The sequence below is a fragment of the Mus musculus genome, chromosome 18, assembly GCF_000001635.26.
Source record: "Mus musculus strain C57BL/6J chromosome 18, GRCm38.p6 C57BL/6J".
Taxonomy (NCBI): domain Eukaryota; kingdom Metazoa; phylum Chordata; class Mammalia; order Rodentia; family Muridae; genus Mus; species Mus musculus.
The window spans coordinates 20,460,352-20,480,754 of record NC_000084.6 but is presented as its reverse complement, the minus strand read 5'-3'; the positions used below and the strand labels follow the sequence as shown (position 1 = coordinate 20,480,754).

Sequence of the window (20,403 nt, the reverse complement as noted above, 5' to 3'; positions counted from 1 at the left end):
ATGTAGTCTTGCTGAGGAGGGAGAGGAAGGATCAGAACAACCAGAGGGGTCAGGGACAATATGAGAACATGAGAATAAGGCCCACAGAATCAAATGACCAGGACTCATGGGGGCTCTCAGAGATTAGGGAAGCATATGGTGATCTGACCTAGGACCTCAGCATATATGTTATAGCTGAGTAGCTTGGTGCTCTTGTAAGAATCCTAACAGTGGGAGTGGGGGCTGTCCTTGATTCTTTTGTCTACTTGTGAGACCTTTTCCTCCTACAGGCTAGAATTGACCAGCCTTGGTGTGCTGGTATGTCACTGGTCTTATTGGAGCTTGTTATTTGGTTGCTGTCTCTAGAAGCTCTGCTCTTTTCTGAGGGGAGGTGGAAGTAGAGGAAATATGGGGGAAAGGGAAGGTGGAAGGAAGAAACTGGGGAGAGAGATGGGAGGGGAAACGAGTAGGAATGTAATATATGAGAGAATTATAATAATAGTAATAATAATAAATAGTAAAAGGTTGTAGATTAAGCTAGGGCTATTTGGATTTTCAGCTCATAGCCTTGCCTATTTTTAAATCTTGGTTGTCCAGGAATACAAATTTTGTATAGTCATTAACAAAAAAGGGAAGAGATTGTCTTGAGTCTCGGAAGAGATGATGGACTTTTAAATGGTATTGAGAATGAAAGACAATGGGGACTTTTGACGTTGGAGTAAAAACATTTTACATTATGATAAGATCACAAGACTGTGAGCACCAGGAGTGGAGAACAGGGAGTAGGATGTGATGGTTCAAATGAGATCAACCTGCATAGGCTCATCTGTCTGAATACTTGTCTTCAATTGGTTAAATTGCTTGGGAAGGATTATGAGGAAGCCTTGTTAGAGGAAGTGTGTTATTGATGGTTGGCTTTGAGATATCAAAAGACCTGTACCATTTACTTCCTACTAATGGATCAATATGTGAGCTCTCAGCTGTCCCTGGTGCCATGCCTTTGCTCCATCATCAAGGACTCTAACCCTCTGCAACTGTAGTCCCAATTACATCCTTTCTTTAGAGGCTCTTTCAGTTACAGTGTTTTGTCACAGCAGTATAAAAGACAACTTCTATTCCTTCTTGCAGAATTCATCATTATAATACATTTATTATCATTCTTTCATCAGATTATTCTTAAGATAAAATTCTGGGCCTTGGTTTCTCTTTTCTTCTCATTCAGCTCACAGACCTGAAGCAAGAGTCTTACAGTGTGAGTGATTCCCTGGGCTCTGGAATTTTAGGCTGCAGTGCCATCTTTGGGACACAGGCATCCTAACTTGATGCACAATTGTAACCTGGTGCTATGAATGGCAGTCGGTTAGCCAGTGAGTGATCCTGAGGACCGAGATGCAGATGGAGTCCCAATAATTCTCTTGCTGCTTTGTTTATTGAACCACCCTTGATGGCCTCACCTGCCTTGTATTTGTGATGTAGCAGACATTAGAAGTGATTTCAAATTCACTCTTCTCCAGCAAGTATTTCAGCAATTATTTTCAAATTTTTATTAACATGTATTATTGTATAAAATAATACATTATGAAAACATTTTAAAAATTATTAATGTATTTTGATTGTATTCGTTTCTCCAATTACCCTTCCTCATTCCCCTTTTCTTCTACAGGGCATGTGTTTCTTGCCATGTAGTCACCTTAATAGGTCACTTATATGGTAGAAAATATGCAAATTACTTTGAGTTTAGCTGACTTTCCTTAATTTGATGAGACCAAACTGTATCCATTTTTTTTTCTGAATATGACATTACTTTGTTTTTCAAAGCTAAATAGTACCCTGTTGTGTCTAAATAATAGCTTTTTAAAAAAATCTACTCATTTGTTGCTGGACACATAATTTCATTCCACACTATAATTGTTGTGGATACTGCTGTAATAAACATGTGTATGCAGGTATACTGTTTTATGTTGGTTTTGACCCCTTTAGGTAAGTACCAAGAGTAGTATAGCTGGATCACATGGTTGGTCTATCCTTACCTTTTTGGTCAATCACTACACAGATGTTCATAGTGGCGACACCAAGACAGAGATTTACCAAGGGTGTGAAAGGATTCTTTCCCAGAATTTGTTTTTTTCAGCAGCTATCCTTCAATTTCAGGCTAATATAGATTTATTCTGATTTTTTTTGTCTATTTTATTTTTTAAGACAATGTCTCATGTAGTCCAGCCTGGCCTCAAATTTGCTATTCAGTCAAGGGTCACCTTGAATTTCTGACCATCTTGCTTCTACCTTCTGAACAATGGGGTTAGAGATATGCACTAGGGCAATTGGTTTTATGCAGTGCTGGATATTGAACATGGGACTTCTTTTGAATACTAGGCAAGGGCTCTACCAACTTATCTGCAAGCCAAGCCTTCCTTGTGGTCTGACCGTATCATGTACTCATCAGTCTTACCAACCGCATCCACTTCAGAGGATCTGTCTCATCTATATTTGAACTTTTCCTGTTTCTCCATCTTTCTCCTCTTTTGTTTTATTGTCTTGAAATGCCTTTTCTATTCTTCCTTTGGCTGATTGTCGCTCATTCACTATTATGACTTGACTCTAAAAGTGCCTTGAAAACTCATGCATTAAAGACTTAGTTTCTACTATGGACCTTTGAAAATTGGTCACTGAGGTTCTAATGTATCAGTACTTACCCTTGATGGATGTGTAGCTGAATGGACACTAGTGGAGCCCGCTGGAGTAAGCTTTTCTCTAGGATATGCCCCTGAAGGACATGTCCTGTGTATAGTCTCTTCTCTGTCTGCTTCCTGACTACTGTGAACTGAGCATCTCTGGTGTGCTCAACAATCTGGTCTTCAACATGATGCTCTGTTTTACCATGAAGTCACGTGACTATGAGTCAAAGTCACTCTTTCCTTCTTCTAAATTGCTTGTGACAGGTGTTATGTGACTATGCTGAAAAACCGACTAACACACTTTCAACTGGGGTCAGAGGTCTTTCTGTCTTTCTCAAGTGCACTGGGCTGTGTATGACTGGATTCAAACCCTTTATTTCCTCCTGAATCTGACAGTGAGGGTATGCCAGATGTCTATCCTGATTTATTTTTTCTATCTTTAGCAATTCGTTCACACACAAATAAAGAAAATAAAAAAAGTTATTCCAACCAAACCACACAGAAACCACGCGATTATGGGGGTTCCTTATGGTTATAGTACTTCATATAACATTTTTATTTTTCTTAATCTAAAATAGAAAATTTATCTTTCTAATCTTTAAAAAGAAAATTATGAGACTTAATGAGGAAAAACTCTGAGAATCAGTCAGCATAGTATGAGATAGCAAATTCTTGGTTTTGTTACTCTTTGCTTTTTTATAATTTTATTTCCACCTAGTTTCGTGTTTCTCACGCCTGGTGGCTCACACGTTACTGATACCAAAGTCCCCACCCAGGCAGTACCTCCCTCTTAAACTCATAACGAAGTTGTCCTAGTCAATATGTATTTGATGATCACATGCCTTCCCTGTGGCCTTTGCCCTAACACTCACCGTGACTCACCACAGACACATACTGCTTCCCAGCCAAACACACGCTCAGCATCTCTCACCTAGAATTCAGTCTCCTGGGCACTCACAGGGAAGCCCAGTCTATGGATTTCAAGCCAAAGTCTAATTTTAATTTTTAAAACCCTTTTATTTTAAAAATATCTAGTTTTAAAATTAAGTATATTTGTGTGTGTCTGTGTGTGGGCATATGCACATGAGTTCAGTGTCTATGAAGACTAGAAGAGAGCATCAGATCCCTTAGAGCTGAGGTTACAGGTAGTTGTTAGCTGTTGGAGATGGGTCCTAGGAACTGAAATTGCCTTCTCTATGAGGGCAACAGACATTCTTAACCATTTGTTCAGCCCACAGCAACTTTTTTTCAATTCCTTGGTTGACGTTTTATGGCAATAGCAACATATACAGATAGTCTTCAATTTTCATTTAGCTAGCCTTAGTCGTGTAACTTGTTGGCATTTCCATGTTACCTGTTATATAATTTGGATATAAAATGTTCCCTATGTGTTTGATGTGTTTCAGATTCAGGAGAAAAAAAATGGCCTCACGTGTTTGAATAACTGGTTCGTAGCTGGAAGTACTCTTTTGGGATGTTGTGGAACCTTTAGGAGGTACAATTTAGCTGGAAGTGGTTTTCTGGAATGTGGGGCAGAGGAACTTGAGATATATAGCTTGGCACCACTGTTTAAAATGATTTATTCTACAGTAAGTTCATGTACAAATACAATGAATGTAGATCATGTCTACTTTCCAACATTCTGACTGCTCCTTCCAGTTACCTTCTGACCACCTCCTCCAAATTTCATGTCTCCTCCTCTTCCTTCTTTCATAACTCATGAAGCACAATTAGTGGTACCCATATATGTGTGGGTGTAGGGGCCATGCACTGGGCAACCTACTAGGGCCCACACCATTGAAGAAAACTGGTTCCTCCAACCCCCTATAGCCATTAACTGCCAGAAGCTCAAAAATCAGGGCAGGGTCTGGTCTACCTTATTCATGCTGCCCTGATGAGTGGCTTGATCTTGAACAGATCATTGAATTTTAATGTGTTGGAGGAGTTCTGCATTTCTGACTTGCATTCTCTGTCATATTTTATTCAAGTATGCCCTAAACTCCTTTAAAAATAATTAGAAGTTATCTTTCATAACTTTATCCCAGTATCTTTTGGCAAAAGGTCAACTTCTCCTGAAGTATAACCAACTTTATGAGCTATGTATGGATTTGCATCTTCTTGCTAAGGGTGATTCTGATAGAGTCTTTGGGAAGATCATTCCATAGGGTGCTCTCTAGAGGCAGCACCTATGAATTGCACATACTTGCTTTTAGGGAGAATTAGACTATGTTCTAAGGTTAAGGACTGCATGCTGTATACTAGACATACAACACTGGAGAGCCAGAAAAGAAGAGGAGCACTGTCTTTGTTTTCTATGAGCACACAGGCTAAAATACACAAGAAAGGCAGTGTGTTCAGGAGAGCCAGCTAAGCAAAAGGCAGTGAAACAATGTCATAATTAGAGTTAAAATGGCTGCCTATGTGATAAGTTTTTTTATTCTGACTTTAATTTTGCTTTTGTCTTTGGGTATATTCTGTAGTTCTGGCTCATATATGTTCTTGATCCTTGTCATGCAGAATTCTACATATCATCACCATATTTTATCATGTTTATGTAGCCTTTTTTAATTGACAAAATGAAATTATTCTTTCCTAATCTACTACAGAAATAATAGTGGTAATTTTGTTTCATTTTCAAAAGAGGATGTGAAGAGATGTACTTAACTGTAATTTCAATGTTGACAGCGATTTCTGATGTTTATTCAGTTGGTTTGTTATCTTGTACTGGGCATTCACAAACAGTGATTCTACTGATGTTAATTATTTAGAATTTAAGTTTACAGATGAATCCATGTCCTGAATGGAACATGTAAGAATAAAGAGAAGCACTGCTTACTGACACAATAATAAAGATTTTTCAGGGTGAGCATGTCTGCAGTCATGCATGAAATGCTACCTCCACCAAGAGTCAAATGAAGAACCTTCATTCTCAGCGCATGCACTTTTATTGAAGAAACATATAACATGATCATATTTAGTACTATGCTGCAATAAAAATATTCAATCCCAAAGAGAAAAAATTGAAACAGCAGATTTTGAATAAATTTATAAATACTGTCACATCCTAAACGCTTTCCTTTTTCTACACCCAAGGCTTTTCCAAAACAGTCTGTTTATTCATTAATAATTGTCTTCTCAAGAAATTTCACATGTCAGTCAAATATATGCTATTATGCTTACTTATCAAAATGTGTTGCCTAGGTTTTAAGGTTTCTTTATGAAGTCTTTAATGCAAATGTCATTTCAAGTTTACTTCCTAACCTAATAGTACAACTTTTGATTTTCCCCTTTTATTTGTCTGAGAAGATCTTCAAAAACAAGTTAATTTTGGAAACTCGAGTTGTGTATGATAGGACTTGACCACCCAGCATATTAAAAGGCTTTCTGCTGACTCTAGAGCAGCAAGAGAAAGTGAAGTGCTGTTGACCTGGAATCCACAGACAGTGTGCAGCAGAGGAAGGGCCTGGCCTGGCACGAATGGCCTCTTTTGGAAGCACAGTGATAATGGGAAAGAAGAGAACATTCACAGAGATGTTTCCTTCTCATGATTGGGTCTATTTTATCCTTTATTTCTTAAATCTCATAGTTCAATGAAAAAAGGAATTAAAAAAGAAGAGCATCATTGCTTCTAGGTATGGCGGAGGAGAAAGTTTACTGTAGATAAAAGGGAGAGCATAGCCAGAAATGGGGACATCAGAGAGAGAGAGAGAGAGAGAGAGAGAGAGAGAGAGAGAGAGAGAGAGAGAGAGAGTTCAGAACAGACATGACCAGCAGACCAAGCTAGAGCATGTGAGGGAGTCGGGGAGCAGAAGACCAAGAGGCCAAAAGTGCAAAAGGAGTAAGAAGCATAGTAAAAATGGTTGGATTATATGGGGAAGAAGAGCCAGGGAAAGGACAGCCCAGCCCTGGGCTGCAGAGTTCGGGGTAGGGGATAGAGTTTGGCAGCCATACTCTGTAACAGCTAGGGACAGAGGGATGCTGGGAGAACTTGGTATCTGCTGTGATATGTTAAATAGACAGGCACCTCAGCGATTTGTCCCGGGTTTGAGACCTAACAATAGTGTTTTGAGTTTTGACTGACTGGTGTTTAGTGATTCACCAGCTGTTTCCTGGTCTCTAGAATGATTGGCTCAGTGGATCATAAAACTTAAGAGAGAAATGTCCATGTCCATATGCCTCAAAGCTGAGTGCCTAGGAGCCCCTCTGTGGTCAGCTAATATCTGGCCATTGTCCATAAGATGACTTCAGAAGCAAAGCTGCGGGATTCTTCCATTCGTCTCACCAACTTATAAAGCAGAGAAATGTAGCTGAATCGTTGATAGGAACAGCTCAAGATGTCTATCACAGAGTGTGAGATTTGAAAACTATTGCTAAATAGTTTGGGTACATAATTATCTGGTGATGGGGAAAGAGTCTTCAGCTGTCAGTGTCTTAGCTATTCTGCACTTCCACTTCATGAAGTCAGCTTTTTAAGAGACTTCTTTTCTGTTCTAATTCACAAACAACACAGTTTACACAGTAGGCAAAACTTGTTTTTCTCCATTCTTTTCAGGGTAACACTCAGCAGCTGGTTCTCTTCTTCCACCACGTGGGTTCTGGAGATCAGACTCAGGTCATCAGGTTTGGTGGCAAGTACTTTCACCTCCTGAGCCAGCTCGCCAGCCCCTAGCTCTTCTCCATTCTGATGCAGTTATAGTATCAGAACACTGGCCAGAGGGTTTGAACAAGGGTTCAAGGTTTGGTACCAAAACTAACATACTATGGTTACTCTATCTTTCTATTTCTTTTCTATACAAAATCAAATGAAAGCTCATGTCAGAGGCCTCCAATGCAAAAGCTTTTAAATAAGTGAACAGCAAAAAAAAAAAAAAAAAAAAAAAAAAAACCAAACCAAACCAAACAAGCAACAACAACAACAACAAACACCCAAGCAACCAAACAAACAAAAAACTTCTCCCACTATTTCCTTCTAAAAGGAATCAGCCCTGAAAAGATATTTATTTCATTTACATTGTCTTTCCAGTCATATTACAGTTTGTACTGAATAGTTTACAAAATTTACAGAATTAAATAGTTTCTGTGTCTTGAGCCAGGCACATGCCTACTGAAAACAGGGAATTTGTGTTACTGTTTGCATTCCACTCACCCAGCATCACACTCAGTTTCCAAGTAAATATTGTTTAAAAATATAATAACTATATAGGTCTATCTGGGAAACTTCTGATGGCCAAGTGAAACCTCCATGACTCAGGCCAAGAAAACTGATTAAACAATATGTCATATTTTTGACATAATTAGCAAAAGTAAGGAAAAAATTCCTTGCAATAGGGAAAATACTAATACATCTCCCAAGATCTGTTTCTTTTTTGTGATTTTAAATTCATATAAATCAATAAAGTATAATTATATATATTTATATATATATCTTCTCAAGTAAGTTATTTCTAGCTAACAAACTTCTCTTTCTCTCTCTTCCTCTCTCCCTTTCTTCATCCCTTCTCTCTTTCTCTCTCCCTCTCCCTCTCCCTCTCTCTCTCTCTCTCTCTCTCCCTCCCTTCCTCCTCTCTCTCTCCCTCCCCCCTCTTCTCTCTCTCTCTTGTAAATTTATTTTATGTGTCTGAGTGTTTGGACTGCATGTATGTATATATACCATGTTCATGCTTAGTGCCCAACAGGACTTGAAGTGGGCATCAGATCCCCTAGAATTGGAGTTACATATGGTTGAGAGCCACAGTGTGGATGGCAGGAAATGAACCTGAGTCCCCTACAAGAGCAGTAAGTACTCTTGACACCCAGCTATCTCTCTAGCCAACCCCCAACTCTTTTTCTCATACAATGCATGCTTAGTGGCATAATAATGCTTAATGTTGCATGTCTTGAAAAATCCTTTGAAAATACAATTCATATGAACTGACAAGTGTGCCACCTTCCTTTCAGAAATTTGCATTTCACTTGTTTCAGTTATTTTTTTCTGGTGCTGGTGATTTAGCATAGGGCTTCAGGCATGCTGGCCAAACACTGCCATTGGGCTACACCTGCAGTCCTGAAGTAATTGATTCTATTTTCTTGAGACAGGGTTTCACTATGTAGCATTAGCCCAAATTGAAAAAAAAATCAAAATATTTCTCTAAAGAAAAATATGGGTAGAAGATGCAGATAAAAGATCATTTGCAACTTTGGTGTGCTCCATCTTTCCCAGGTTGTTGATTCAGCCTGGGAACTTTCAGGATTGGCACCATGACTGGTGTGCTACTTGGTAGACAGCACCTTTAACTCTATGGTGTATTTTTGGCCCATTATTGAGAAACAGAAAGAACTAAAAAGAGGCTTATCTAAAGTGCGTAGTCGTATTTATCCTCCCAAAGCTGTCATCAAAGAGCCCTGTTGAACTTAGAATGTGTGAATGTTTGCTGAGTGTTAAAATGTGGACTACAGCACATTATATGTCTTTGATGGGATGTTGGTGGGCATTACAATGCAGAGTCTCCATGGAGAACTTACTGTCGGGAGTAGTGCATATTGCTGTATCTGGTTACTCGGTGTTGAGACGTCATTGGGGAGGTGGAGCCTGTGGTTTGGCTTATGTGAATGTCTGGGCTCATCATTTGTGTCACTTGAATTTCTGGCCCTACCAAAATACCGCCGCTCATCACTGGTCCTATACATGCATCACTAATGTTACTGTTGCCCATGTCAGGTATACCAGGGCTAGCCACCACTCTCTCAGCATAGTATACATTGTGTGTGTTGGCTATCTCAGCAGGCACACAAATGTTCCCTTGAACATCGTAGACAGGTGCCATTACGGTTTCGGTCACGACTACGTTTGGTGGAATCTGAGAGTCAAAGACAATCGTTGTGGGTTGGACACATGGGTCAGAAGTAGTGTAGGTCTCAGTCACTATGATGTCCCCATGAATCATGGGTTCAGAGGCTGCTGCCATTTCTGCTTGGAATTCAGCCTCTGAGAGAGTCATTCCTGAAGACTCATTGACAAAGTAATTAGGCCCCAGCAGAGGGAGGTCAGTGCTGATTGGTATACAGGCCTGGTGTGAAGGGAAGGGTTCAATCTCTGTGTCCAAGCAGATTTCAGCTAGAGTCCTGAACTTTGGATCCAAAGTCTCTATGTAGCTTTCGTCTAAGTCATCCACAATCCAACTGCAGCAGCCAATGGAGCCCACGGGTGACCCAGCTCCTTCGTGATCATAAATGAGCAGGCAGTCATTGGCTGGTCGGCCTTCATCTTCATCTGCATATGCATACGCTTTCTAAGATGGGAGGAAAGGCAGGACATTAAGTTTCTTTTTCTTTACATCAACCAGAGAGAAGTAATAACTGTGCTTCAGTGACTTCTCTGACCTAAAGATTTTGTGGACTAAATTAAGAAATAAAACAATACTTGGATGTATTACTAAATTATTGTGTTTTAAATAGAGATCATTGTGTGAGTTAATGGGGTATAGAACTTGAGGAATATGTGTTAGTTCCCCTAATTTGAAAAGTAATAAATGATAATGTATTTCCTTGTATTTTGAATCAGATAATATTCAGTTCTTTTGGGTTTATGATTTTTTGTTTCTGAGATCACTTAGAAATAAAATGTGGCCAGGCGGTGGTGGGGCATGCCTTTAATCCCAGCACTTGGGAGGCAGAGGCAGGCAGATTTCTGAGTTCGAGGCCAGCCTGGTCTATAAAGTGAGTTCCAGGACAGCCAGGGCTACACAGAGAAACCCTGTCTGGAAAAAACCAACCCCCCCCCCCAAAACAAAACAAAACAAAACAAAAGAAAGAAATAAAATGTGTTTAGTTATGTTCAAAATATTTACTTAAAAAGTTTCTTACACTTATGCATTTATTTATTTGTTTGCATGTGTGCAGATATGCGTGCCTATAGACCACATATGGAGGTCAGGTGATAACTTTCAGGTTGGGTCTTTCCTACTGACAGGCAGATCCTAAACATGCTGGGTCATCTTGTTAGTCTCCAAATGTTTCTGTAATGAGATACATTAGACCAATTTGGAACAAAAACATACGTAAAACTGAAAATTCTCTGACAGTCAGAGACTTTCCTTAGAATTTCCTTTCAGATCTATGTGGTTTTAGCTATTCAAAGATGATGACAGGAATAAGTTTAAAGATGGAAAGGTCTGAAAGATGAGTCCTTGTGATGTTTTTACAAATTACCATTATGGAGACAGTCTCACTGCTGAGCTCAGACAGGCTTCAAACACACAATCCTCCTGCCTAAAGCTTCCGAAGGTGGGATTAAAGGCATGTATCATCATGCCTTGCTTCAAATTATTTTTCAAAATTGACTTTTAAGACTAAACTCTTAGGAGGAGCCCAGGGCTGGAAGCAGGAACCAGTCAGATTCCCCTTCCTGTTTGGCCCATAAAGGGTTCCATACATTTTATTTCAATCTCAGCCTCAACATATTTCCCCCTTTTAAATTTATTTTTATTGTTAGATACTTTCATATATGCATATAATGTGTTTTGATCAACTTCCCCTCCTTCCTCCTCTACCACTTTTCTCTCTCAGCCCCCCCCCCCCCTGTGTCTCCTCAGTGCTGCCTGCATATTCATGGCTGTAGGACCATCTACTGGACCAAGAGTAGTCTCTCAAGGGCTACATCCCTGGAGAAAATTGACTCCCTCCCCTAGTGGCCATCAATTGCCAATAGCTTTTCAGCTAAGGATGAGATTTCACAACCTTCTCTCTGTCCATGATTTTGTGTTTTGGCTTGATGTTATTTTTGAGGGAGGGTTTTGTTATGTAATCTGGGCTGGCTTCAAATTTTCTTACATGTGTGGGATTACAGATGTATGCCACCATGCATATCTTTCCACGGAATACTAGAGGTCTGCAGGTTGTCACTTGATATAGCCTGGCATTTTTATGTTATAAGATAACTAAAGAAAGGGAGTAAGGGAGAGAGGGAGGAAGGAAGAAGGGAGGGAGGGACAGAGAGACAGAGAGAAAGAGAAACAGAGATACACAGAGAGAGAATGTGATGGTTTGTATATGCTCAGCCCAGGGAATGGCACTATTAGAAGGCGTGGTCATGTTGGAGTAGGTGTGGCCTTGTTGGAGTAGATATGTCACTGTGGGTGTGGGCTATATGACTCTCATCCTAACTGCCTGGAAATGAGTACTCTGCTTGCAGCCTTCAGATGAATATGTAGAACTCTCAGCTCCTGCACCATGCCTGCCTGGATGCTGCCATGTTCCCACCTTGATGATACTGGACTGAAACTCTGAACCTGTAAGCGTCAGAGTTACCAATTAAATGTTGTCCTGTATAAGACTTGCCTTGGTTATGGTGTCTGCTCACAGCAGTAAAACCCTAAGACAGAGTGGTTGCATGCTCAAGTCCCAAACAGTTGAAGAATAAAGTCTCAAAGTGAATCCCATCTTTCATCCTGAACCCTGTTGCTTTTCATTTGCTCTGCATTCCACATTCGCCCACCAGAAATGAGTGAGTGAATATTATGATGTCAAGACCAAATCACGGTGACATTTCATAGTCTGAATGACCCCTTAGATACACCCTCAGATTCTTGCATGGAACACCAGGTGGTGGCTGGAGTGGAAGGTCTTTAGTGTATAAAGTGTATAATATATATATATATATACATATATATATAGTATATTTATATAGTTATGATTCTTGGAATGATTTAATAATATTTCTTGGGTACATATAATTTGAGCCTACTTGTTGACTAAACTAATTAGCAATATTGATCCAATATTAAATAATTGATATTATTCATATGTTTTGCAATAATTTTTAACTGCTATTTTTGCTTATTTTTGATAATTTCATACATGTGCCTAATATTGTGATTATGTTTGCCTGCCTTCATTACTCTCCCTAATCTTCTACACTGCCTCTGAACCCCCTTTTCTTCCTCTCTAGTTTTCTTGCTGCTTTCATGACTTTAATCTTTTTTTTTAAATGTACTGAGTTGGGGTTGCTTGCTTAAGCTCAGGTAAGGGGGGAAATCGCTGGAGCCTGAGTTACTCATTAGTGAGTACATAACTGAAGAAAATGTCCATTCCCACCTCCGCTAGCAACCATTAACTGTCAATAGCTTGTCACATAGGGCGGGGCCTCATGGGGACCTCCCTATCCATGATGGAATGTTGCACAGACTGGTCTTGTGTGGTTACAGCATGCTCAGACTTTTTCTTTGTTCCAAAAAGCAATGGTGAAATTTATGTACTACTAGCATTTGAGGAATAAGTCTAATGGAGACAGAGAAAAATGTATTGCTGATTAAACAAAATAAAGGTTTTCAGTATGAGGAATTATTTACTCTTTTAAAAAATTATCTTATTTTTATGTCTATGGGTATTTTGCCTGTATGCATATTTGTGTACCATGTGTATGCATGGTGTTAGAAGATGGTGTTGGATCCCCTGGAACTGGAGTTACTGATGGTTATGAGTCACCATGTGAGTGCTGGGAATTGAACCTAGGTCCTCTGAAGAGCATCCAGTGGTCTTAATTGCTAATATATCCTTCTAATCTAAGCTTATTTACTGTTTATGATACTATTAAACAAACACAGTATATTGGAACATTTCTTTGGCATGCTAACAGAACCTTGACACTTTTTCCTTGGGATACAAAAGTTTGGGCACTAAACTGGGAAAACTGAACCTAGATCCTAGGTTCTTGTCTGTCAGCTTTCATCTATCAGCAAGTTGTGCTAATGCATGATCCAGTTTCAAATCCTGTGTTCCCAGCCCTGTCATACTAATAATACTAATAATGATAACCATATCTATCACATCATCATCATCATCCTGAGACAGATTCTCATGTATCCATCCCATCCATCTATCACAGTTCTAAGCAATCACAGGATGGCTATGTAGCTGAGAATGACCTCAAACTTCTGATCCTCCTGTCTCCATCTCCCAAATGTAGGGATTATAGGTGTGTGCCACCAAGTATGGTTTGTGATGGGGACTGAACCCAGGGTCTTGTGTATACTTGGACAGTACTTTACCAACGGAGCCACGTCATTGTCCTGTCCTGTCTTTTATGTTTTCTCTTTTCATTGGATCTACCTGGAGAACAAGAGTGGTGTCCTAGAGGATTTGAATGGAGTTTTGATTATTTATCAACATCCATTTGCTCTGTTGTTACTATGGGAACCAAAGGGGAAAACCAGAAGAAAAGATGTTAAAAAAAGGGAAGCAGGGGATGATGGGAGATGTTGGTCTTGTCATAGTAGTGAAATGTGAAACACTGCTATATATTGGCTTTTGTCTTTTAAGAGCTGAAAAACATTAAAAAATGTTTTATATGAGATTGGGATAGGGTTAAAAGCAACCAAATATATTTCCACCCCTCCAGCTATTCTTTCCAAGTCTGTGTGTATAAGCTGTTAGAGGCTTACCTCGGAGAAGTAGCTGTCCAGGAAGGCCATGTTCATGCCAGTGTCTTGGTATTCCCGAAGAGTCCCTATAGTTGAACTCCTCTTCCTTAGGGTCCCTGTTGCTCCTGCAGCCACCATGCCTGTGGCTGTCCCAACACCTGTATTGAGCTCCACTCCTGACACGCCCCCTTCCACTGTTCCTCCACCAGCGTAAGTATTGGTGTAGATTTCTGGAAAGACAGGGTGTTTCCATGACAATGCTCAAATTACCTGGCTTATGCACACAGAATACTGTCAGCCCTTGCTCCATCACCAACACAACACAGGAGTGGTTTAAGAAAGCTGGGCAGTGAGCCACTGGGATCATAAATAGTTTTCTAACTTGACAAAAGTTAAGTGTTACAGAGGGAGACGGCTACCGGACAGGGCTCATTCTCATGCATACAACCTTTGCCTGGGTATTTAAAGATACAGAATGTAGAGGTAGGCACTAGGTCTGTTCGGCCCATCAATCGCTATGCCCTAGTCTCCTTAATGGGGTTCAATCTATACACCCCCCCCCCCAAGCAAGGACCAGGCTGCTTCCAGCAGCCAATTCTCCAGTCCTCATTTGCATGTGCACTGGAGATCTGGCTCACTTGGGAACCATACACACTCTTTATATGGAAAGTGTCAAGCTTTGGGTACTAAGAAATCAACACTGGAATATTTCATGTCTGCTCTAGAACTGGACAATCTCTGCTTGGATCAGTGATTCCCAATTGCGTGGTACTTTAAGTTTTCTGTGCTATGTGGGGCTGGTTAAGTTTAGCAGAGTGTATGACAATGGTTCAGGAAAAGTACATGTGAATTTAAAGAGTGCTCAAAGAACACATCTGCTGTTTGCTTTTATTCCCTTTTCTGTCAATAACTTTTAAACTTTTGTTATAGATACTCATTACAATAAATAGGCACTACTCTAATTATGTACATTGTAGCACACAGGAAAACCCATCCACCCATCCATCCATCCATCATCCATCCATCATCCATCCATCCATCCACCCATCCACCCATCAATCCACCCATCATACCTAATACCTGCATGGTTATACATTCTATATAACATATATGTCATTAAAAAATCTTACATCAATGCTGTGTAAAGAATTTTTTAAACATCACATTATATAGAATTACAATTACAACACTGATTACATAAGTGCCATGTAGCCTTCCTTTCAAGGAGAAGGGCTACAACCAGGGAGGCCAGGTCTTCTAGAAACTTCTTACTAATAAGTGGCAGAGGTAGCAACAAAACCCCAGTTATGGTTTCAGAATGTGCCTGTTAAATCATTGCATTATATTTTGCTTGACTGTAACTTCAGATAGAAAAATTGAGTGGCCACCTCAAGCAGAGTGTAACTCTGGATGCACTCTCTAGCAATGACATTCACACATGTGCTAATTTAGAAAGTACTTTAACTTGAGATTGTTTGATAGAATACTTTCGTAAACCTTAGAAAAGGGAACAGAACTGAATGTCAACTGACCAGATGAATCAATGCGATCTTGGGTATTAGAGGCTGTCATGGGTACACAAATATTTGATACATCCTGAAAGAAAAAGAAATATTTCAAAGTAAATGTTTCACATTCTTCTCTTAAAAGCTAAGAACTATTTACTTTGCCTGCATGGAATTGTCAAGGCCGGCTGAGCTCCCATAGAAACCGCACTTCCGTGGAAAGCCGCATTCCACTCCACTCACCCTGTCTTCTGGATGAGCCCCCTCTATTCTCCAGGGCTGCATCACTCCTTCGCCTCCCTCAGGCACAGGGGCAAACCTTGTCCCCAGGCCTTCTGGCTGTCTTCGCTTGCAGCAACACATGAGCAGTAAAAGGGGTGACACTGGCCAAGAAAGTGAAGAGAGTTAATCTCAACTGCCCACCATAATTGGAACCAAAAGGATAAATACACAGGTAATGTCTGCTCTAGATGTATCCGATCTAGAGAGCTCTCCTCCCCAGAGAATGAAGTATCAAATGTGACCATCCATCTTTAGAAACACAAACACCAAATCACATGCGACCTGAGAGCTGGAAGCAGAGAGGTGTGAGACTCTGTAACCCAGACTCTCTACTAACTGATTTGAAAGGAGGGCCCCTGTACTGGCTGTTTTGTGTGTCAACTTGACACAAGCTAGGGGCATCAGAGAGAAAGGAGCCTCAGTTGAGAAAAATGCCTCCATGAGAGCTGCAAGGCATTTTCTCAATTAGTGGACAATGGGGGAAGGCCCAGACTATTTTGGCTGATGGCTGGTTGGTCTCATTTCTGTAACAAGGTAGGCTGAGCAAGCTAGGGGAAGCAAGCCAGTAAGCAGCACCCTCTCCATGGCTTTTGCATCAGTTACTGCCCTGTTTGAGTTTCCTGACCAGACTTGTGATGAGCAGTAATGTAGAAGTGTAAACAAATAAACCCTTTCCATCCCTACTTGCGTTTGCTCATGGGGTTTCCTTGCAGCAACAGAAACTCTAATCAAGATAGCCCCATTCCCCCTGAATTTCAGGACTTCTAAGGCAACTGATGGCATATTCAGGAGTCTAACTCAGTTCTCTGACTCCAAGTCCTTCATTTCCATGCTTAAAAACTTGTATATGTCTATTGAAATATGCAACTCCTGACCTACCAGTCAGTCGAGCCTCCACTCTGGATGGTTTCCCACATGATACCCCAATTTTAGAAGACTGAGGGACAGGTGTATAGACAATAGAAACTGCATTTTGAAATTTGAGCTTTGACCTTTCCCCAAGATACCTAGTCTGATGAAAATGGTATTGACCCTGCATTTTAAAGCCTAGGTCAGGAGGACTTAAGGTGCTAACGCTTAGGTTCCGTCAGGTATGAATCATTGTAAAGACATCTCAAAAATTCTTATGCGTGTCTAGAGTTGAGAACTACTGACTTAAAGTTGTTTATCATGACTGCTAACATGCCATAGGACAGGTTCTGGGAAATTTCCAAAGACATTTCCAGAATCATTCATGATTTTTGTATAACCTTGCAAAGACATATGTCATTTTAAGGAAGTCTGTTAAACAACAGATAACTATTTTCTTATCTCTCAAAATAACAATGTTTTAATTTTTGCTCATTCACAAACATATATCAACAGTACAATTTAATTGTTTTGATTAAGAACCCAGTATTGGACTCCCCATGAAGTCTAAATATTTTAGGGGCAATCTAAAGTACATAATTGAACTCTCTTTTGAAGATCCATATGCTTGAAAATAAAGCACAGGGAAGGCAGGCCTTCTTCTGAGAGTTTTGCTCAGGACTTTGACATTCCTAGGACCAGGGTCTTAGGGTAGAGTCTGGGGCTTCTGGAAACCACTTTCCCTGGATCCTGCTCTATCAGAGGGAGCAGCTCACCCAAGAGCCCAGTAATCATTGATCCCTCATTGTCTGGAATCAAAGCCCAGATCACTTATTGCTCCAGGCATGTTACCTAAGGGCCTCCATGCAGGGTTTACTGCTTCTACTTTATGACTTCTACTTCCTCCATGTGCTCAGCCCCTCAATCTCTCTCCCCAGCCTGTCTGTTATTTTGTTGACGCTCAAGACTTAGCCCAGGGGCCTACTGACTAGTGGCTTGCAGTATCCCACCTGGCTATAGCTCCGGGCTGCTCTTTGCCCTAGATTGCCTTTTAGATCACCACTAAGAGAAAATCCTCAAGTTTTAGGGCCTCTTTTAAATCCAGGTCTGTAAACAATTCCACAACTTTCCTTTGAGTATTTTGTTCTTGCCTTTCTACTTTGAATTATTTTTATAAAGCTTCTATTATAGGATCTATTTTATATGCACCTATGTTACTCTCAATGATTTGCATATGTTTCCCATCTTTAGGAAGATCACAAACTCTTGATCAAAAAGGCATGAGGCCTTGTCAGCCCCAAGATGGCTACAGATACCAGAAAGAAATGGTCAAATGTATTTAGCAATCCTGATGTGTCTAAGAAGAGACTCTATGCAGTACTTACAGAGCAGTAGCAAGAGCCCCAAAATAATCATGCCAATCCCTGCTGGGCCAAGTCCGACGTTTGACTGCCTAACTCCATCATCAGTGACAGTCCCATACATGTCATCAGTCACCCAGGTGATGTCTCCAGTGTAGATGCCCGTGGTACTGGAGTGCAAGCACACATGGTGGTCATCACAAAAGCAGGCATCTAACAGCACTGTCTGTGGCAATTCACATGCTCGGTTGTGACTGTCCTTCACGAGGATGGGGATTTGGTAGGGTCCTGGAGACAAAGTCTGCTCAGTCATAAGGATTGCAGAGGTTCCTGGAGAACAAGGAAGATAGAGGGAAGAGGTTAAAATTCCCTGGCAGTAACCCTTCCTGATGCTCTAGGCAGACTCAGCTCCTCTCTCCAAGTTCTGTGTCTTTAAGACCAGAGTTGAAGGATCTGTATATGGAGAGGGCCATACCCCATACTTGTCTCCTTTTCTACTAGTTACCCTTGTCATTGGCTCTAGCATGTACTGCCACATTCAAGAGCACCACATCTAAGTGACATATCTCATGGTTTGTTCAACTATTTCTGTAATATTTGACAATTTGGATTTAAAATTTTACCCTTATTAATAAGAGTGAACAAATAGCTCATTATAGAAACAGTTTCATTGGTGAGAAGAAAGTGAATGAATATCTTCAGGATAGGAGGATTTGAGAGACATCTGTGTATTTGACTGGAATTATTTAAAGTGGGGAAATATGACCTTTAGTGTTAGTCAAATTATCTGTATATTTCAAGGAATTAAACATTGGATTACTGTCCACATGTATAAAATAATGAATTAGCTGGTATTTACATACTATAGTTTTCAACTGTAGTATTGAAATATTTTGACTTTTTTTCAGACTGATTTTTCCCCCACCCTAAAAAAATGTCTAGTATAGTATACCTGAGATGTGTGTGTGTGTGTGTGTATGTATAAATTTTTTTTGAGACAAGATTTCTCTTTGTAGCCCTGGCTGTCCTGGAACTCAAGTCCAGCAACTAGGATGGTTTTGAACTCACAGATATCTACCTGCCTCTGCCTCCCAAGCAGTGGGATCAAGGGTGTGTGTCACTGCTGCCTGGCTAATTTTTATTTAATGTAGCTATGTCATAGAAAAAGGCATAAGATTGTGTTTGACTACTGGACTATATTTGGTCATTGCTTTGCTTTGGACCTTCAAGTGTGAGCACCTTTCCAGTCTACTTACCATTGATGGACCTGATATCCCATATATTAGCTATGTCTGGTGACTCATCAACTACACAAAAGGTAAAGGGAGACCCGAAAGAATGATCGTTGACATAGATCCTGACAGACGAAGCATGGGTGCAGACACTCCTGCTTTCAGCATAAATGACGGGACAGTAATCGTTGGCATCAGGAATCTCAATGCATATGGTTCCTGTAGCTGTTCTCCCAGAGCCATCTGAAAAGGAGAGCATCATGGGAGTTCTGGTAAGCAAGGTCAGGGAGAAGATTCCATTTCCTATCCCACATCGATGCCACAGGAAGTGTGAGTAGTAGTGTGAGTGATGTGGGAGGTGTGATGGTTTCTGGCTGGCTGGGTTGCATCAATTACTGCGGCTTCCCTAGCATTCTCTCAGCCTTTCTTCTCTTGTGAATGCTGCTCACTTTTGTGCAGATGCATTTTCTCTTCCTCTCATTCTCTTGATCTCAATGAACATGGAGATGGAAGATGGATGCACTTCAAAGAATGTTCATCCTTTGCTCTTCTCATCCTGTCCTAATGGGGTGGACCCCACAGCAGCTGTCAACCACCCCATTCAGGGTCAGACAGGCTCTGTGCGTGCTGCAGTATTCATAACTCTGGTGTGTGTGTGGGTTGTTACAATTGCTTGCATATTTTATTTTATTTTTGTTGATAAGAAATTTTGTTTATTTCTCTCTCTAATGGCTTTTCTAGGAAAATATCAAGTTTCCCCCAATCTACTTCAAAAAAAGTATTGGTCAGTATAGTTTATTAGAAAAGGCAGAAAGTAAAAATGAATAAAATGATAAAAATGAGAGAAGTCCACTTCCTACTTTTTGCTGTGTTATAATGAATAATGTATTGTTGTTATTACCCTGCAAGGAGCCTTGATTTTCTCATTTGGAAACTCACTATTTTAAGGGTAATATATTTTGTATTTTTTATTTATTTGTGTGTGGATTTGTGTGTCTGTGTGCGCTTGTATATGTGTGCTTGTGTGTGTCGGTATGTATGTGTTTGTGTGTTCACACCTGTGTATTTGTGTGTGTGCGCATGTGTCTGTGTGTGCACACCACAGCAAGTACGTGAAGGTCAAA

General features: G+C 40.3%; 1 protein-coding gene across 1 annotated transcript in view; it reads right to left on the bottom strand.

Annotated features, from left to right (window-relative positions):
* Nucleotides 1–8,933: 8,933 nt before the first annotated feature.
* Nucleotides 8,934–20,403, bottom strand: part of Dsg4 (desmoglein 4) — a 35,647-nt gene continuing 24,177 nt past the window's right edge. Inside the window, exons 11-16 of the mRNA NM_181564.2 lie at nucleotides 19,304–19,522; nucleotides 18,072–18,377; nucleotides 15,799–15,938; nucleotides 15,583–15,646; nucleotides 14,072–14,280; nucleotides 8,934–9,922 (exon numbers count right to left, since the gene is read on the bottom strand). Of these exons, the coding sequence (NP_853543.1) occupies nucleotides 9,152–9,922; nucleotides 14,072–14,280; nucleotides 15,583–15,646; nucleotides 15,799–15,938; nucleotides 18,072–18,377; nucleotides 19,304–19,522 (1,709 nt within the window). The 3' untranslated portion in view covers nucleotides 8,934–9,151. The remainder of the gene's footprint in view (nucleotides 9,923–14,071; nucleotides 14,281–15,582; nucleotides 15,647–15,798; nucleotides 15,939–18,071; nucleotides 18,378–19,303; nucleotides 19,523–20,403) is intronic.